The sequence below is a fragment of the Lineus longissimus genome, chromosome 7 (genome assembly GCF_910592395.1).
Source record: "Lineus longissimus chromosome 7, tnLinLong1.2, whole genome shotgun sequence".
NCBI lineage: Eukaryota > Metazoa > Nemertea > Pilidiophora > Heteronemertea > Lineidae > Lineus > Lineus longissimus.
This window is the reverse complement of record NC_088314.1, coordinates 20,801,881-20,819,864: the sequence shown is the minus strand read 5'-3', so window position 1 is coordinate 20,819,864 and position 17,984 is coordinate 20,801,881. Positions and strand designations below refer to the sequence as shown.

Genomic DNA, 17,984 nt, shown 5'->3' with positions numbered 1-17,984 from the left:
GTTTGTGTAAAACTTTTATTTAACAAGTGGCAAGTGAAATTACTAAGCACAGGTGCTGGGTGCGTACAGCATGTTTAGAGAGAATGTGTGCGGCCAAGTGCAGATGGATGAAAATTCTACACTATTCACGTCACCCGCACATGATGGGGACATGTGTCATGTGCTATATTCACCACATCCGCAGCGAAAGGGGTTAAACTAAGATTTACATTTGAACAATTCTATAGTGTAAACTACTGGTATTAGTAGATTGTGTGTAAAACAGGTTATATAATATCACAAGCCAAAAGAGTTAATTGCACCTAATATACTTGAATAAATATAAAGAAAATATATATAGAATCATGGCACGGCTACAACATACAACAATTGGCACAGAAAATACGTGACGAGTCAGAGCAAAACCAGGCGCATGTCGCACAGAAGATGAACCTAAATGACACCAGGATATGTGCGACATGTGCCTGGGTTTGCTGTGACTCGTCACATATATGATGAGATGTTATATGTGTATTGCATATTATTCAGTACATATGACAATGTAATGAAATTTGACCTACGAGTGTATCTATATTGACATACACAACAGCAATGTTGAAATTCATATTCAATGTGCATTTACATAACTAAAAAAATCTACTTAAAATTTTGAACAGATGGCATCAGCCTTTAAATAACAGAGGTAGGATGCATAGCAAGGCACTGATGGTACAAAATATAATCATTTATATTATCAGTTCATCTACAAGTTATATTCATAATGCATCAAGTCCAAGAGCACAGTGTCCTTATCCTCACAATGCTGGCTTTCCAGTCAGAGAATCCTTTCGGGTGCTGCTTTATGCCATCTGCTCCTTCGAGGATTTTGAATCAACGCCATGATTGGCAGACGCTGAAACAAATTGCCAGATTTTGTGTGCGGTTATGCATGTGATTGGTTACCATAGAGAACATCATGTCACACTTACAGCCGAGTCTATTGTGTATACTTTGTCTATCACAGATATTCTAATCCAATGATTATTTGGAGTCCTGTCAATCAGAGACCAGGTTCTAACTGCCGCTAATCGGCATGTTCAATGGCACCTCAGGCTGACTCTGACCTCCGCCACGAGGGGACCCTGCACTTCCTCCCCCGGCAGCGGCAGGGGGTGCAGCAGGCGGCTGTGGTGGGGGAACAGGTGCAGCCTCCTGTCCCTCCCCCTCCTCAGCCTGCCCTCCAAGATTTTCCCGTCCGCCCTGGTCCGTGCTGTCGACGAAGTCCTTTGTGCTGAAGACCTCGATTTGTGCGAGACTCATGCGTTGATGAAGACTCATGCGCTTCTTCTTCAGGTTCGGTCGCTGGTGTTTTAGTTTCCAGGCAGCTTCGTAATTGAGCAACATCCGTGTGAGTTCGGTGGAGTGGGCGAAGGCAGAGGCAATCTCTCCGGCCTGAATTCAAAACACACCAGGAATCAATCACCAGGCTAAAGGAACACTGGTACCCTTAGAACTGGGCCAGGTTCTTCCAAATGACTTTGTATAAACTAACTTGATGTAAACTTCAACTTGGTGTGAAGTCTAAGGAGACAACACCAAGTAAGCACCAGCGAACAACTGGGTCCTGGACCTCAATCACTCTTAACTTCTTCACTCACCCTATGCATTTAATCTAACTACATATGAAGTCAGTACAGGCCATTCAAGCTCTTCTCAGCCCAAAATGTCACTGATCTTTACACAACTCCTCCCCCTTCAAGAAAGCATAAGATAATCTGTCCACATATCAAACTAAAGCTATTGTTTTATTCTAACTTCATTTTTCTTGATCTACAACATAGGTTTGAACCCGGGCTACAAGTCCTTCTCATCTTCTCCTGATCAAAAGATTAACTTACCTTGGACTTCAGTGTTGGGTTAATATCCAAGTCGATCAAGGTCTTAGCAGTTTCCATGTAGCCCCCCTTGACGGCTAGATGAAGGGCTGAGAGTCCCTCTGCTGTCTGGGCATTGATGTCACATTTAGCCTCAATGAGGATGGGCACCACGTCTGCCTTGCCCGTCAAGGCGGCGCAATGAAGAGGAGTGATACCCGAACGCCCTTCGTAGCTTTGGGTGATGTTGACACTTGCACCGGCCTGTAATACAATTGCCAAAATACACTGACATGACCATTCACCCAAACCCCTGATTGAGCACCTTCTTATGAAGATATCATCGTACAATGTTATTATGAGGATTATGAGGGTTGCATTGTCAAGAAGTAGACACTACTCACGTGTATCAACATCTTGAGAATCTTGACATGACCAAACTCTGCTGCCTGGTGGATGGCTGTGACATTATAACTCTCCACATCCGCACTATCCACAACTGTGCATGAAGCTTGTACGTCGCAGCCTGACGCAATCAACGCCCGCGCCATCTCCACATGGCCATGCTCTGCTGCGAGGATCAGTGCCGTGATTCCCTGGTTTGTCTTGATGTTGGTTTCACAACCAGCTAACAACAGGATCTCAAACGCTTCCTTGGAGCCGTTTTGGACCGCTACGTGGAGTGGGGCGAGACCTGCAAGAATATGACGAAATGGTCAGAGAGACCGCCTGATCCACTGGCATTGACGTGTTCATTTACCAACCAACCCGACCATTTTCCAGTGCTGTTAAAATTGCTTTAGCCTGCTTGCTTGTGTCCTCCATGATCACTAGAAAGAACCACAATTGTCAGATTCAACGGGAACATGAAACTAGAAACTTGAGACAACTAGGCTGTCTCCAAGGGGCACAAAGAGTCCTTGGTTAATACGGCAAGGGTTACATAACTGACTAGTTGTTGCTTGGATGAGGTGATGACTGTTCATGTAACTGCTTAAGATTACCCAGCACGCAATGGGCATCGGACAAGAGAGAACTCTCCACTGATACTTTACCTGTTTTGGTCTGAATATTGACATCACCACCATAGCCAAGACTCAAGAGTACGAGCACCTCTGGTTGGTCTTCCAATGTTGCCACCATTGTCGCTGTATTCCCTCCTTTATCATCACGGATACAAACTGCATTAATATCCGCTCCAGCAACGATTAACTTATCGCATATATCCATGTGACCATTCTCTGCAGCGCAATGAAGTGACGCCATATCGGCACGGTCGTTGTATTTTCCGCGGAGATTTGGATCTGCGCCGCTGTTGAGTAGATATTCCACAATCTCTTCATGGCCACCTATTGACGCGTAATGTAACGCACTCAAGCCTCCGTCCTCCTGTGCGTTCACATCGACGCCAAAGTTTATGAAATATTTCACAACTTCAAAATATCCGTTTTCTGCTGCGGAGAAGAGCGGCAGTATTCCCGGCCGACTGCCATTTCGTAATCCATCCATGACATTGGCACCGCCTTGAATGAGGAGCTTTATGACTTCAAGGAAGCCGTTTTGTCCCGCCATGTCTAGCGGTCGCACATCAGAGCAGTTATTTACCGTCACTGTTGGGTGAACGTCTGCTCCATGTTCGAGGAGCAACTTGACTGAATCCTCGTTTCCTTTCGTAGCCGCTGATAGCAAAGCTGTGAAATCATCTCCACGCCTCTGATTGATGTCAGCACCGAGCCCGATAACCTTCTTCAAACTCTCCGTCTTATTATCAACGCAGGCTAAATGGAGCGGTGTGACACCTGTGACGTTATTCACAACGATCGACTCATGTAACTCAGATCCGAAATCCGCTACCAAGTCAATGACATCTGTGTACTCCCTCTGTATTGCTAAATGGAGGCCCATCTCATCCAAAATCGTACTGATTTTTGCCTTCGTTCGAAGGTCGCAGCCCGCTTTAACCAGATGTTTTGCTGCTCCTGGACTTTCAAACAACAGGGCAAAATGGAGGGGTGTTTCACCCTCGGTTGATTTAGCGTCAATGTCAGCACCATACCTGCAGAAAAATGGGATTATGGTTCACTGACCTCGTTGTGATCAACTGGAAGACTCAGCTATCAAACCGGCAGAACATTATCTTTGAGACAAAAGTTTATTTTAAGCAATGTGGGATTTCTCTGCAAATTGAGAAGAATGCTTACTTTATCATGACGCTCATCATCTCTACTTTATTCAGCTGAGCGGCCAAATGTAACGGCGTCAAGTCCCTCATGTAACACGTCGTCGCATGTGCCCCCTTCGATAAGAGTTTCTCGATCACATCAACCCTGCAATACTCGATCGCAAGGATAAGAGGGGTGAGGTTGTCTCGGTGGAGAACTTTCTTGCTGACAAGGTTGACATCGCATCCGCTGTCTACCAGGAAGTGAGCAATTTGGTTTTCGCCATAGCTGATTGCCCAGTGGAGTGCGGTGTAACCTGAAGGGGGAAGAGCTACATTTAGACTCAATTTGCCCGAGTATAGTTAGCCTGGCATTCACTGCATTATGGTATTATGCATAAGTAGGCTGCCTGGATGAGTCATATGGGCTGAATATCTTTGAGATTTTTTTTACCTTGATCATCCTGTACATCGAGCTCGCATCCTTTCTCAACCAGATATCTAATGAGACCAGCGCTTCCCTTCTTGGCAAGCTGCATCAATGATGTTTGGTTTGTGTTGTCTCTCTTGTTGATGTTTGCACCTATAAGTAGAAACATACTTCTTTCATCTTTAGACGGGATAATGTGAATAAATGTGGCTGTGTAGCTGGCTCATGTGGTCACAACCACAGCAAATGAGTCCTTTCTAAGCTGAAGGAGGACATTTCAGAGGAAAGACTCTTCTGTTCGTCAAAGTCAGGCCAACTTGGCATGGGCGGCTAAAACGCTTTCATTTTCATGATTGCTTTCCACAGTACCTACCTCTTTCAACAAGGAACTTGAAATGCTCCGTGTCTCCATACAAGGCAGCGATCATGAGGGGGGTGATACCTTTGGTCGACTCACTATCGATGGGGCAGCCAGCGTCGTAGAGAATGTCACGAAGATGGTGATGTTTGCAGTTGGATATTGTGTGCATCAGGGAGACATTGAGATCAGTTCCGTCTGAAAGTACCAAGTGAAATATCAATAAACCAAGAAGGAAATGGGTGTGACTGTGTCAGTCAAACTAAGGGTGTAGGAGTTGGTGAGAACTCATCGTTAAAGTACTCTTTTTGCTCTCCTCTTTGCGTCTTCCATCCCTCTTTGCACTAGGTGCAAGGAACCTCTCTCTTACACGACCATTCAACGAGCGTGGCAAAGTCACAATCAATTTGATTATGTCAGGCATCAACAACTCTATCACTGGACCAAGTCACCGCCTGGTGTACAGAAAGAGAACTCACCATTTTGAGACATCTTTGTGTTGACGTCTGCTCCATGTTTGAGGAGTATCTCGACCATATCCTTCATGCCCTTCCCGACGGCGAGGTGCAGTGGCGTCACGTCACTCTGCTTCTGACCCGCAATATCCATCCAGGAAAACGTCTGTTCGATATCAATCGCTGGTTCCTTCAAAATCAGTTCCACAAATTCCTTACTATCCTGGTATAGGGCGGAAACAAGTGCAGTAGCACCGGACGGTAGCGCGATATTTACATCCACCCCTTGCTGCTTTAGGATGAACTTACTCAGATGCATATTCTTCTCATAAACGCTTAACATCAATGGCGTGAATCCCTCACCGTTTTGGGCATTTATATCCCCGCCATATTTCAGTAAAATTCGGCATATGATTTCTGATTGTTTGTTGATAGCGAGATGAAATGATGTTATGTCTTTGCCATGTTCTTTACTTGTGTATTTCAGGTTCGGGTCAGCACCATGTTTCAGGAGCGCTTCGACGCAGTACCGTTTTCCTGATGCCGTGGCAACATGGAGAGGGGTCGTCCCAGCTAAGACAACTTCATCATTCTTGTCAACAAAGTCAGCAATCGGGTCAATGTCGCATCCCGCTGCACACAGAATGTTGATGATTTCAACATAACCTCGTTGCGCAGCAGAATGTAAAGCAGTGATTCCCCGTGATATTTGTGCATTCACGCTACAACCAGCTGCAATGAGGATATTAAGAACTTTGACTGCACCATGAGATGCTGCCAAGAAGAGAGGAGTCGCACCATCTTTTGCGCGCACTTCTTTCAAGATGCGCTTAGTCAACAACATTTCAGCTAAATCGCCGAAATTGTGAATGGAAGCCAAATGAAGACACATAAAGCCATGATCGGTGGCAGCGTTTATGATCGCACGGTGGTCGATAAGCAGCTGTATGATATCAAGATGACTCAGTAACGCTGAAAAATGTAATGGTGTCATCCCGCTAAGAATATGAGGTTCTTTTTTCGAGACATCCTCCTTTTCCTCCTCTTTTCCATCCTTCTTTTCAGTGCCTTTATACTCTTTTTTCTCCTTTTCTGACTCTGTACCGGTCGCAGCAGACGCAGGGACAACCTCTTGCCTGTTAACCCGTAAATGACACTCAGTATAACATCCACTGCGAAGCAACAAGAGCACCACATCTTTTGATTTCTCCGTAACTGCCAGATGTAAACATGAAAGGTCACTATAGCAGGCATCTTTAGATATTCCCTTGGCATTGTCATTAAGGTCCATACCCTCATTCAGGAGGAAACGTATTATCTCAATGGACCCTCTCACCACCGCAATGTGGAGAAAGTTGAAGCCATTTCCCTGTAAAGAGAATTCAAATATTAGGTCAAAATTAAGAGGAAATCCTCCATGGAGTAAAACTAGGCAAAGGTCACAGGTCTTCTTTCAAGGACTGAATCCTATTTACTCCTCCAATCCTCCATGCAAAATTGTGTCTCCATTTTGTCATACTTGACTAATGACTAGGCTCACGAAAAACTTACTGAATGCTTGTAAAGTTTGGCAGCCGGTGTCCATCTTCTCTTGAATAACCCAAGGTCCTCCATGATCAACGCAAGAATAAGGAGCTCATTTGGGTCCTGGGTGTCCTCGCTGGGGCGGGTGAACTCGAGGCCTTCAAGGAAGGTGTAGAAGGACGTCAAGATGTCTCGCTGGACTATCATCTTGACGAGTTGGATGTGCTGAATTGGAAAGACAAAGTTTTATTAAAGATTTTTAAATATTCTACTCCTATTCCACAAAAAAATATTTTCATAGGCTGTGAATGTGACTCTCCGGCCTGGTCTCTACCTCTAGGCCTACGGTATAGGCCCCTATAACCCCCTCCCTGTATTAACAAATACCCCTTGACAGTGACATGGTATGATACTGTGTAGATGCTACTTAGTCAGTTTTTGTGTATCTGTTTCACTTGTCATACATGTAGGCCAGTATAGGCCTACCGGAAGGCCGTTTGTACCCTACAGGCTTTTACAGGTGCCCTTCAACCGGCTAAATAGCTTCTACTGAGTATATTATGACCACTCCACATGAGCACACTTACTACAACCACCTCACAGGTGCCAATGAATAAGAACTCTTGGCCAAGGCCTAGGGCCAGGCCTTTACAATGTATACAGATAGTGCAAGAGAAATTCTGTCAAATCTTTAGATTAACTTTTCATCACACGATCACTCCTAAACTAATCTACTAAGCAAACAAATCAACCTCAATGATGAGAATAGAATCTTTATCAATTCATAGTGTCATGTCAGATTGGCCATCACAGGATGAGAAGGGAGGGAAAACGACATGTTTACAGTCGCTTCCTCATCAAAACTGTCAAAACTGACAAATTGTAGATTGTGTACATGTTGCATAGGAGACAAGTGTTGCGAAGATTTGTGTCCGTCTTGTGGTGCCATCTACAGTTCCAAAATGTAACTGATTAGTGTCTCTGAAAGAGATGATTGTGACGACGACCGCGTCGTACCTTCACCTCTCACTGCTGCCCAGCTGGGCCTAGTCCTATCAGAAATGCAGTCTGAAGAGATATTGCACATCAGGTTCATATGTTTAAGGGCCTTAAATGACTCTGCACTGCTGTGGGAGAAAAGGAGCATACAACTGGTCCTATTATTCGAGGATGTTCTCCAAGTAGCTCAAATGATACATGGAACGAGTGTCATCGACCGGGCGACCAAACTTGTCTTCGCTTTTCTGTCACAATCTAATCAGTTGGGTTGAGTGACGCCTCTCGATATGACGCATAAAAAGCCTGAAGCTCAGGATACCCTTTGACTAATTCTGATTGGAAAACTCACGGTCCGACACCAATACTTTTTTACCCCAGTGTATCCTCGAAAATACCAGCTGCCGATTCGAACCATCTTCGGTAGTACTCGAACGCCCGGAATCAGTATGTGCTGCAGTTTGAAAAGTTTGGGTGCGGGGTATGATAATACCCCGCACCCGTGAGATTTGCTCTCTAAATAGCCATGATACCAACTGGGGGTTGGGCAACCAACAAGTCATCAAGTAAAACTCAGATTACTGGACACATGATCTTTTATTTATTTATGCATTCTCGGAATGTCACAATTACAAATTTTCATTTTGGCACTTAAATATTAGAAAGAAAGCATTAGGAACCATAACTGTGATTCAAAAACTTTTCAATAGTAAAAATAAATGTCTGAAGCTCACCAAAGCTTACAAACATCTTTTTTTTCTCCAGTGACACTCACCATATGCATGCAGTGACCCTTTGGTACTATTGATAAATTTAGAAATCACTTCAATCAACTATACATGATGATGTTAACTTTAGCATAGACAAGTTTCATAAAATATTCGAACGCAGAAAACAATAAGATGGTATGAAACTTTGTACAAATTTCTTGCATTTTTTCATGAAATCTCACGCACAAGGACATACACGAATATCTGGTTGTACTAAAAATCTGTTTCCTCAAAACTCTCCCAGATCAGGGTTTCTATGACGACAATAAACTTCCAGATCTAGACTTGGTAAGCTGGAATAGCTGAAAGACTCTGAACTTTGGCCAGAATTTCACCTGCACAGGTTTTTCCCTTCGGGTTGGCTTACTGGCACCAGTCCAGTACTTTTTGGCTTGCTTTCAGCAGTCAAGAATACACTTTGGTGGTTCAGACTAAAGCTCAGAAAGCCTTCCCAGGCCTCACCAAGATGGACAACCAACAAGTAGTTACAAACACCTAACACACCACATGTGACCCAGTCAACGGAAAATCCAACAACTACGCAAATAAGCTTGCATTGTTCAAGGACAAGTCCAGCATCATAACGAATTTCAGATGACAACAAGCTACAGTCAACATCAACCTAACTAAGCCGCGAGTCGGCACAACATTATCAAAGAATCACTCCTGGTGTAAAGAAGTTTTATTGAAACAACCCATGATATATACTGTGAAGCAGGCCAGGAGCCATAAAGCCTTTGATCTGAACATTGGCACCGCCTGAACCAGCAGCCGATCCACAACTTGGCAAAGAAAGAGGGGGCAAAGGGTCTAAATCTTTTAGAATTTTATGATCAAGTTCAACAATCTTTTCAAAATTTCATTGTCAATTTCAATTTTTCTTCTGAAATCAGTGCCGAGATGGGTCTGGTCGGACGGGCCCCTTGGATCCATACCAGAATACATCTTACCAGAGTGATCTCTTTGTGGTCTTACCCATACAGTACTGCTCGACAGAGAAACATGAAATAAAGTTACCTTCTTTTTTTGAATCAACAAATATGGACAACTCCTGATTAAGTTTGCAAACTATGGAGGCTAACATGAATGTAAACAACATTGACACTTATATACTCGGTAATATGATATATACCCGCGATCTAATTATACATAGAATAATGCATAGAACACAGAACCCCTAAAATTGCATTTGACACGGAGTGAAACACCGCTATCAACACTTGGGATTTAGGACCAGAGTGTTACCATCAATTTCAGAAATGTAGAATTTTTGGACACTTTGAGTTTGAGGTCCATGGTTACATTCTGACCTCATGCACTCCTTTTTTTCAGTTTAATGACTTTTCAATGATCCTGATGGGAGAAGTCAATGCCCACCTGGAAGCCAGGTTTGTATGAAAAACCAACATATCTCATGTCCCTTTAATTGAACTGCATGTCCACTACTTGCTGTGCCTTCAATAAACGCCTCCGAGTGCACAATAGTGCACCCGTTGGGATGAAAATTCAAAACGAACTGTCCTTGTAATGACTTTGCTGCACTGAGGGAGATTCCTTTGTATTTGATTATTATCTCCTATAAGGAGTCACAACCAGGCGGCCAGGATGAGATCACATCAGACAACCTGACAACAGTCTTCAATTCTTGATAAATTTGCCCAAAATATGTACAAGTAGAGTTACAAACAAAGTCATGTATGAAGTCATGTTTACTGATAATTCACTTCCATGTCGAGCCGTATAGATAGATGATGATAATTGTTATTATTATCACGAACACAGTGCAAGTGGGTATTGCTGCGAAGAGAGGACGTAGACCACCACACAACCTTCGTCATCTGGTCTTCGATGATTTCACGACGATCTTTCCGTTCTCGACCACGGCCTCAACTCCAAAGTCTCTGAGTAACTCCGCACTGTTTGCAACACCCTGTAGATTCATATTGGCAATCACAGCCTGGTTGTCTCGATTGTCTTCGCAGAGATTACGGATCGTGAAGATGGCCCATTGTAAAATAACTGATGAAAGTTAAGGATTAATGATTATGAAAGGCCTCGCATTGGAGAGGCTCACATCCCTGACCAGCAGTCAAGAGGTCCCTGGTTCAATCCTGACAGATTAAACCCAGCATGAAGACAGACAGTCAGTTGTCTAAGGTGTCAACATGGCCTATGCAATCAACGATGAATGGTGAAACAACCAATTGAGATGGCCAATTTCAAAAGCATAAGAAGAAAAAGGTTTTGAGAATTTCAAAGTTAAAGTTGCCTCCTTAATCAGATGATGATGATGATGAGCAAAGGATACATGGGTTTCTTCCATCGATGTTTGTGTGGTCCAGTATGAGGGGGATACCACCCAACTCACGTACCTGTGAATAAGATCAATTATATTTTTTAAATGAACGACAACTTTCATTTTTATTTTGGAAATTAACTTGGCAATTTAATCTATCACCAAATGAAAAGAAGCAAATTCACACCAACTTTTAGGGTCACGAACATTTTACAGTCACGTGATAACGCATCATTGTGTCAGGACAGGCAACTGCAGACTTAAAGCCTTCCTGGCGAGGATGAACATGGCTGGGTGTGGAAGGGGCCAGTGCACTGAACAAAGACCAGAGCATGGCCCAGAACTGCTTACTCAGGCACGTGGCCGAGCGGTGCATCAATGGAAATAAGGCTTTGGGGATCTTGGCAAGAACAAAAAATGACAGCCAGGTTCATAAGACATAGATATGTCTTACAGCCATAAAAAGCAAATTGGATGCTTAGAAGAAGAAAAAAGACTTTGATACCATAATATTCAGGCACTGTCAGCCACCAGAAACTACTGACCTGATCCTGATTGCGTTTATTTCTGTGCACCATGTTTCCAATCAGCCTGATTAAGTCTCTTTTCAACCCATACATTGGATGAGAGCTCTCCGGCTCTAACGTTGTCACGTCGGAGAGTTTCCTGCTAGAGAATGGATTGTTGTCGTCCTGCTGGCCGAGCAGGAACATGGTGTGCAGCAGATCTGTGAAGACATAAGATATTCATGTTACTCTGACCCCCCCTTCCCCAGGCAAGGCCGATCAAGTCCGATGAAGAGTCAGCTTCATCACCAGTAAGCTCACTGAATGAGTCACTGAATTTCATCCTCCCTCGAGGTCAACAGGTGAGTACCACAGTAACGCGACCATTCAACCTTGGTCCCATGAGTGGTTGTGTTACCAGGGTTCCACTGTACGATCTTTCCCTTGCCTATGTTCTGCTCAAAACTGATGAAGTCTAACCTTGGAGGAGCCGATATGAAGATTGAACAAACACATAAGTGCTGAAGAGATGATAGTTAAACAAATGAGTATGCGAGAGTGCACGAAATACTTACGAAGACAGCATTTGAGGAGGTCGATGTCGTCCTGGATGCTGATGTAGTCCCCGTCCGCCGCAGTAGCTGTGCATAAAATATCCAACACCCTCAAGACCAGCTTCGGCTCCTGGAAAATATGACCCCATTTTATGCAAAGGCATTGACACTCTCAAGAGACGTCCAAACTCGATGGTCCGGAGGTCACTTGGTGAGATGCACCTTGGATCAGGCCTTGAAGAGGCACTATATAAGTGACTTTGAATACAATTATCAAATCGAGAGCTACAAGGATGTAAGCAGAGGAGCGCAGACACAGAAATGCTCTGCCAAAGATCATATAGCCATAGGCCCGGGGTCAGTGTCATTCAAGAGCCAAGACACACAGTGCTACATCATTACATATCTGTTTTGGCTGTCAAAAGAAAAAGGCAACAAAAGTCTGAAAATGAATGGAAAATCTCGCCTGGTCAATATGGTTTTATCATTTCACAGCTTAAAATAGCCAGGAGTTTTAAACCACATCCAAGACAAACTTACAGAAACTTCCTCGCCAGGCCTGCGGCTGGTTCCCAGTATGAGGTGGGCATTGTCTTTGAATTCCATGGCCAAGATGCGGAGGCTTTCGGATGGGAGGCAGTGATATGCGAGCTGAGCCTCGTCCGTGGGAAGAAGGTGGCCCTCAGCCTGGGCATCATTGGAGGGGAGCTGCTGATACCCACTCTGTGTATCCCGGGCATCCACGGGTCGGTCACCTCGGTCCAGAGATGAACTGACTTCAGCATGGATAAAGTCCAGCAAAACCATCCTAAAATCAAAGAGGATTACGACTTTTAGTTGTTTATCAAAATCATACTCGTATTCAGCAGGGAAAACCCAAGCTGTTTACATAGCAACTCTGGCCCTCAATACCAATACGGCTTTTTCCCACCTTTCATTAGATGATTTATAACGACACTGATGTAGTAGTACCTCCTCATTTGTTCATCAGGAATGTGATCCTTCTCTGCCAGCTATTACCTTTCTGAATCTTGTAATTCCTTGTAAGCAACACTGAAAAGTTCCTGCCTCTTCATCAGGTCCTCAAGATAGAAGACACTGGAATAGAAATGGCAAATCATCGGAGGGTGATCCCGCGAATGTCCTATTTCTTTAATGCTTGGGGGGAGATCATTCTCAAGGAGTAATACATGTCAGGACTTGTGACTGTTTACCCATGCCACTACGACTGGGCATCAATTAGGTCAACTTGCCAAGAGACTCCACATCTGACATTAAGTGGATTCCACTTCAAGGTGCAGTCCACTTGCATTGACTCGCATGCCCTTCAGGTACAAGAAACCTCCATTTTAGGTCTTGTATGGAAGACAAAGCAATCTGGAGTTGGACATCTTGCCAAAGAACATCAGAGTCAAACCAATGGTGGGCCTTCCGAGAGTCAAACCCACACTTCCCTGATTGAGAGCCTGGTGTTCTTACCACTATGTCACTGACCTATCTACATGCAGAAGAAGTGAACACTTGGAACTTACCCCCATTCGATATCTTCATGACAAACCGTTCTCAATACTTCTTCTAGTATTTTCCACCCCTCAGTTGAGGTCAACTGCTTTCTGCGCTCATTGTCTGACTTACAGTTCATTAGAACCATGCAAATGAAGTCTGTCAACGTGTTGTCAGGAAGTTTTAAAATCTCACTGGAATTTGAAGACATACATTGTAACATCTCCTACGTCAATAAAATAGCTCACAATCAAAATGGAGAGCGACTCACAACAAAGAAATCTCTTTCTGTGTCCAGAATCCATTCTAAGACTGAGTGTCATTACAGTCTTGAAGGCATTGCCACTGCATCAGAAACCATCGTCTTCAGCCAAGTTGAGGAGAAGTTAGAGATCACAATGTAACAATGTGTACTTTGCAATCTGAGGTTCATGTGTAAAATGACAAAGGTTTACTCACGCAAATAAAGTGCCAAACATCAACCACACTTTTTCATGGTTTTCTGGACAGTCCGTCACAAGATTTCCTAAGCATTGCACAACACTGTAGAGGCACTGCAGCTCTGAAAATGAGAACAGAAGCGCATAATAAGTTCCAATCAACCTCATTTTCCAACATTTTGCAAAGAGTATTGTGCAATCAGAGCTTGCCCTCCCTATCACTGAAACTAGTTTTGGTCCCAAATTGGTTGTTTCCATTCAATTTGACCTCCCTACTCAGGACACCTCTCTATTAAGGACACTAATTGTTAGACTTGAGGGTGTTCTACTGTACTTACTAAGGGTGATGTTTTGTGAGGGTAGAGTAAATGCAACCAAAGCAGGTATCGTTCGATGAAAGTGGAGTAACTGGGCCAGAAACTCCTTTGTCGACTTCAAGAATGCCACATTGCTGAAAAACAATTCAAAATGTCAATGAATAGATTAAAGGTGATTTATATAAGTTGCAGAAACTTCTATTGCGAAAAAATTGTAAGTTGAAGAAACAAATTTGAGTATGAATGAAACAAATCCAAACAATTTTGCAGGAATTCAGTCACCAAACCTGACTGCACTCCTGTGAGAAGACTGCGGACACAGAACAATGGACAAACAAAGTGGCACTGAACACATTCTAAAACTCATCGTGTTGTCACCTCCGTAGAGCCAGGGTTATTCCCCGGTTAAAGTAATTACACAACCAACCTGCCAATATACAACTGGTTCCTCTTACACCTTGCACAACAATTCCTCAAGCATCTGTAGACTTCAGCGACAACTTCAAGATGTTCCACAACTTCAGCAAACTTGTCTTTGAGCTGCGGATCAGTCTGGTGGACTTTTCTGATGTCATTTATCAAGGACTTAGCGAGGTTGGTGCTGTCATCGAGAAATGAGGTTGGAAGAGCTTGTCTGAAAGAATGAGCAGAACGATCTGAAATTTCATTTAAAAACTGACTCATCGAGATATCTCTACAGATAATCATTCACCCATGACTATGGCTTGTGCAATAACAATGACACAAAAACAGGCTGACCGCACGCGTGTGTTGATAAGATTTAAGAGAAGATGGGTGCCAATGTTGTGTTTACTGACCAAATCTCAGCAACAATCATCAGTGGTGTTATCATGAAGTGATGTGACATCAAGCAAATCCACAGATTGCACAACCGATTGCAACACTGCCAACAAGACAAATGACACATCTTTTTTTTCGGACCACCATGTATACCGCACGTACGTCAGAATGAACCATGTGAACCACCGCAAAAAAAGCCAATAATCTCATGTATCAGGAGGGCAAAGCTAACTTACCGACACCCTTCATCTCTAAGAGTAATAGTTACATTTTTCAAAACAGAAAGGGGGTTGTTAGATTTGTCACAAGATGCAGAATAATCACGAAAGAATTGCAAATTCTGCAAGAATTTTTCATCCGCAGCCATCTTTTTTTCACTTTTTTTCTTCTGTAAAAGAGACGAATTCCGTCCTCGCCGCCTAATGCCTGAATGCCCAGCGACGGTATTCGGTCGTTTCGGTATCTGACCTTTTCGCCCCCATTCGTTTCGCTCCCTGGGACTTTTGGTTGAATAAAGATTTGTTGAAATTCTACGAAATTATTTGAAACCATAACATATGGCTATAAACGAATCATAATATGTAAAGAGCAAGCTCTAGTGAACTCACACAACTGTTTGACATGGGGGAGCCCCCCAAACCCCCGTCCTTCTGACATATTTACCCAGTACATTGGGGGATGAGTCCCACAAACCCCCTCCCCGTTCTCTGAAAGTGACAGGTTTTAGTCAGTAAATTGGGGGGGAAGGCCCCCCCAACCCCCCCCCCCCATTGGACTCTAAAAATAGAATTCCTTGGAGACGCTGAACAATAAGGCCCCATAAAGAAATAGTCCCCGCCCCGGTAGCTGTCTCATATCTGCTGACAGAAGCAGCTGTTTGTGGTGAAATAATAATTGAATGTATGTTATGACACCCAGGAGCTTTTTCTCATTTCTGAAACAGTTGCATGGTTGGAATGAATTTCCAAATCAGTCCGTCAAATCTCTATGGAATGAAAATTGAAATGTCACAACTGTCTCCACCGACTTTGTCCTGTATGTCCTAGGTCGCGTTAGGGAGTTTTTTTCCAAATGAACGTGATGATGACGTGCCCCATTAACAGGACGTAACATCTATTTTAAAATGCGTTTCCAAAATGAATGCATGAGGACAACCCATTTGTGTCGTATATCACTGGAAACGCCCGATTCCCCTGATTCTGCAGGATGTTAAATCGGGTATTTTATTTCTTTAAATAAATCATTATGGAGTCATCTAGTGAGGTGGTAGAATGGAAAAGAGAAAATACTTTATATGAATGGGTGATTTTGATCAAAGAGTGGAGGCCATTTTTTGCGTGTTATATGTATATGTGTTATGCTAATTAGCGGGATTATCGGGCTAAACAATGGGATTAGCTAGGAAATAATATATAGGGAGTTAAAAAACTTGAACTTGAATTAAAAATGTTTTGCCATGTGTGAATACTACTGGTTATAAATTTCAACAATCATGTTACGTCACGTAGACTCGTTTGAAAATACCACAAAAGCCAAGTTTCCGCGAAGTTATGTCACTTGTTGTCCGACTCCTGTTCATCCGACCGCGACCTAAGTATATGACCAATCAGCTTTAAATCGTGAGCATTTTCGTGTATGGGTCAATGAATTTGATTGAAAATCACAATTTGAATAGATGAGTGGTTTGGTAACCTCTCTGACGTAACCTACTCAATACGAGCCGTTGAATTTGGCTGTGCTCCTGGTATGACACACCGGTTTTGGGAACACAAGCGTTCAGTTGTGTCGACGCCAAGTCGAAGCACTGGTTCAATATTGGTGAGTTCAGCCGGATTTCTCCACAACTTTTTCTCCCCAAATTTTGCGACTATTGTCTGATACAATGTACAATCTTATCTTATCTTTTCATTTTCATTTCTTGCAGACGCCAGACACGTTGTCCTGTCTAGCACACCCAATGCTGCCCAACCGGTTTATCACAAGATACGACGTGAACACCACGTGGTGAGTTATTTTTCTCTATCGAAACTTCCTTTATCGCACATACATGTGTTCTTTTGAAACTTCTCATCTCTGCAGCAGTGGCGGATCCAGAAATTTGGGAAAGAAGCGGGGGTGGGGGGGGGGGGGGCGCTGCCCCACCAATGAGAACTCATGATAAAGCCGAAGGTGCAATCCTGAAAATGAGGGGGAGGGTTCTTGAGGAGAGGTGCCCTAAAATATCAAAGAGGGATGACTCATGCGGGACCCCTAAATCCGCCACTGCTGTTCTGAATAATTCCACACTCGGCTCAGCTGACCTTTGAAAGGAGGACACTGTTAGCCCATACCCTATCTATGGTACTATATCGTTCTGGCAGCAAGAAAATGAGACGATCGGTCATGTCTGCCATGCTTTATGACGTCACACGCCACGTGCTTGGTGCAATGTGTCACGTGCTCATAACACATTCTATCTCTGAACCAATCAGCCCTTGATACTGTGACATGTGATATGTATGATGGGGACCTTGACCGGATCAGAAAGATAAGGCATACAATCGAAGTAGTTCAGAGACATTTACATGAAGACATGACAGAAATTACCAATCGTCTCATTTCACCTCTGTGCTGCCAACTTCAGAGCTTTGATAAACCCTGCCAGTTGTTCCCAGGCCTGTGTTATGAAATGACCATGGTTTAGTGATGCCTACCCCCTCTTGTATTCAGTGGTATTAAATGGACAACTGTGGCATGAGATATGGTGGTTTTTCCTACAAAAATGGCTTCCAGTAGAACCGTGACTTCTCAGTCCAAACAGGAAAATTGAAATACATCATTGAACTGCAATACACAGTGCACAAAAACTGGGTGTAACCTTAGGCCTACCTGAATTTCACGGGTCATGTCCAAAACTGCCTCGCACACTGGCGAAAATCGTTATTTGAGATAAGTGGCGGCGCATGGTGACAAGCAGAGGTATTATCCTCCTGGCCAGGTAAATCCCACGCCCAGGTTGTCTCTTTAAAGCTGACATGCAT

General features: G+C 43.6%; 2 protein-coding genes across 3 annotated transcripts; both read right to left on the bottom strand.

Moving 5' to 3' along the window:
* Positions 1 to 18: 18 nt before the first annotated feature.
* LOC135491332 (ankyrin-2-like) lies at positions 19 to 7,664 on the bottom strand. 2 transcript variants are annotated; one of them, XM_064777119.1, is made up of 10 exons: positions 7,534 to 7,664; positions 6,809 to 7,006; positions 5,282 to 6,626; positions 4,818 to 5,000; positions 4,469 to 4,597; positions 4,055 to 4,331; positions 2,909 to 3,909; positions 2,258 to 2,547; positions 1,878 to 2,117; positions 19 to 1,431 (listed from the first exon to the last, which is right to left on the bottom strand). In XM_064777119.1, the coding sequence occupies exons 2-10, from the start codon at positions 6,986 to 6,988 to the stop codon at positions 1,054 to 1,056; spliced, it is 4,023 nt and encodes a 1,340-aa protein (XP_064633189.1). In that variant the 5' UTR covers positions 6,989 to 7,006; positions 7,534 to 7,664; the 3' UTR covers positions 19 to 1,053. The 2 variants fall into 2 exon arrangements, with proteins under 2 accessions (XP_064633189.1, XP_064633190.1); XM_064777120.1 differs by lacking the exon at positions 7,534 to 7,664 and adding an exon at positions 7,369 to 7,508.
* A 698-nt stretch (positions 7,665 to 8,362) lies between these two features.
* On the bottom strand, positions 8,363 to 15,341 carry LOC135491334 (ataxin-10-like). The gene is made up of 11 exons (XM_064777122.1): positions 15,201 to 15,341; positions 14,591 to 14,797; positions 14,185 to 14,297; positions 13,866 to 13,968; positions 13,436 to 13,600; positions 12,924 to 13,001; positions 12,444 to 12,711; positions 11,925 to 12,033; positions 11,389 to 11,570; positions 10,856 to 10,919; positions 8,363 to 10,566 (listed from the first exon to the last, which is right to left on the bottom strand). The coding sequence occupies exons 1-11, from the start codon at positions 15,329 to 15,331 to the stop codon at positions 10,382 to 10,384; spliced, it is 1,605 nt and encodes a 534-aa protein (XP_064633192.1). The 5' UTR covers positions 15,332 to 15,341; the 3' UTR covers positions 8,363 to 10,381.
* Positions 15,342 to 17,984: the final 2,643 nt, after the last annotated feature.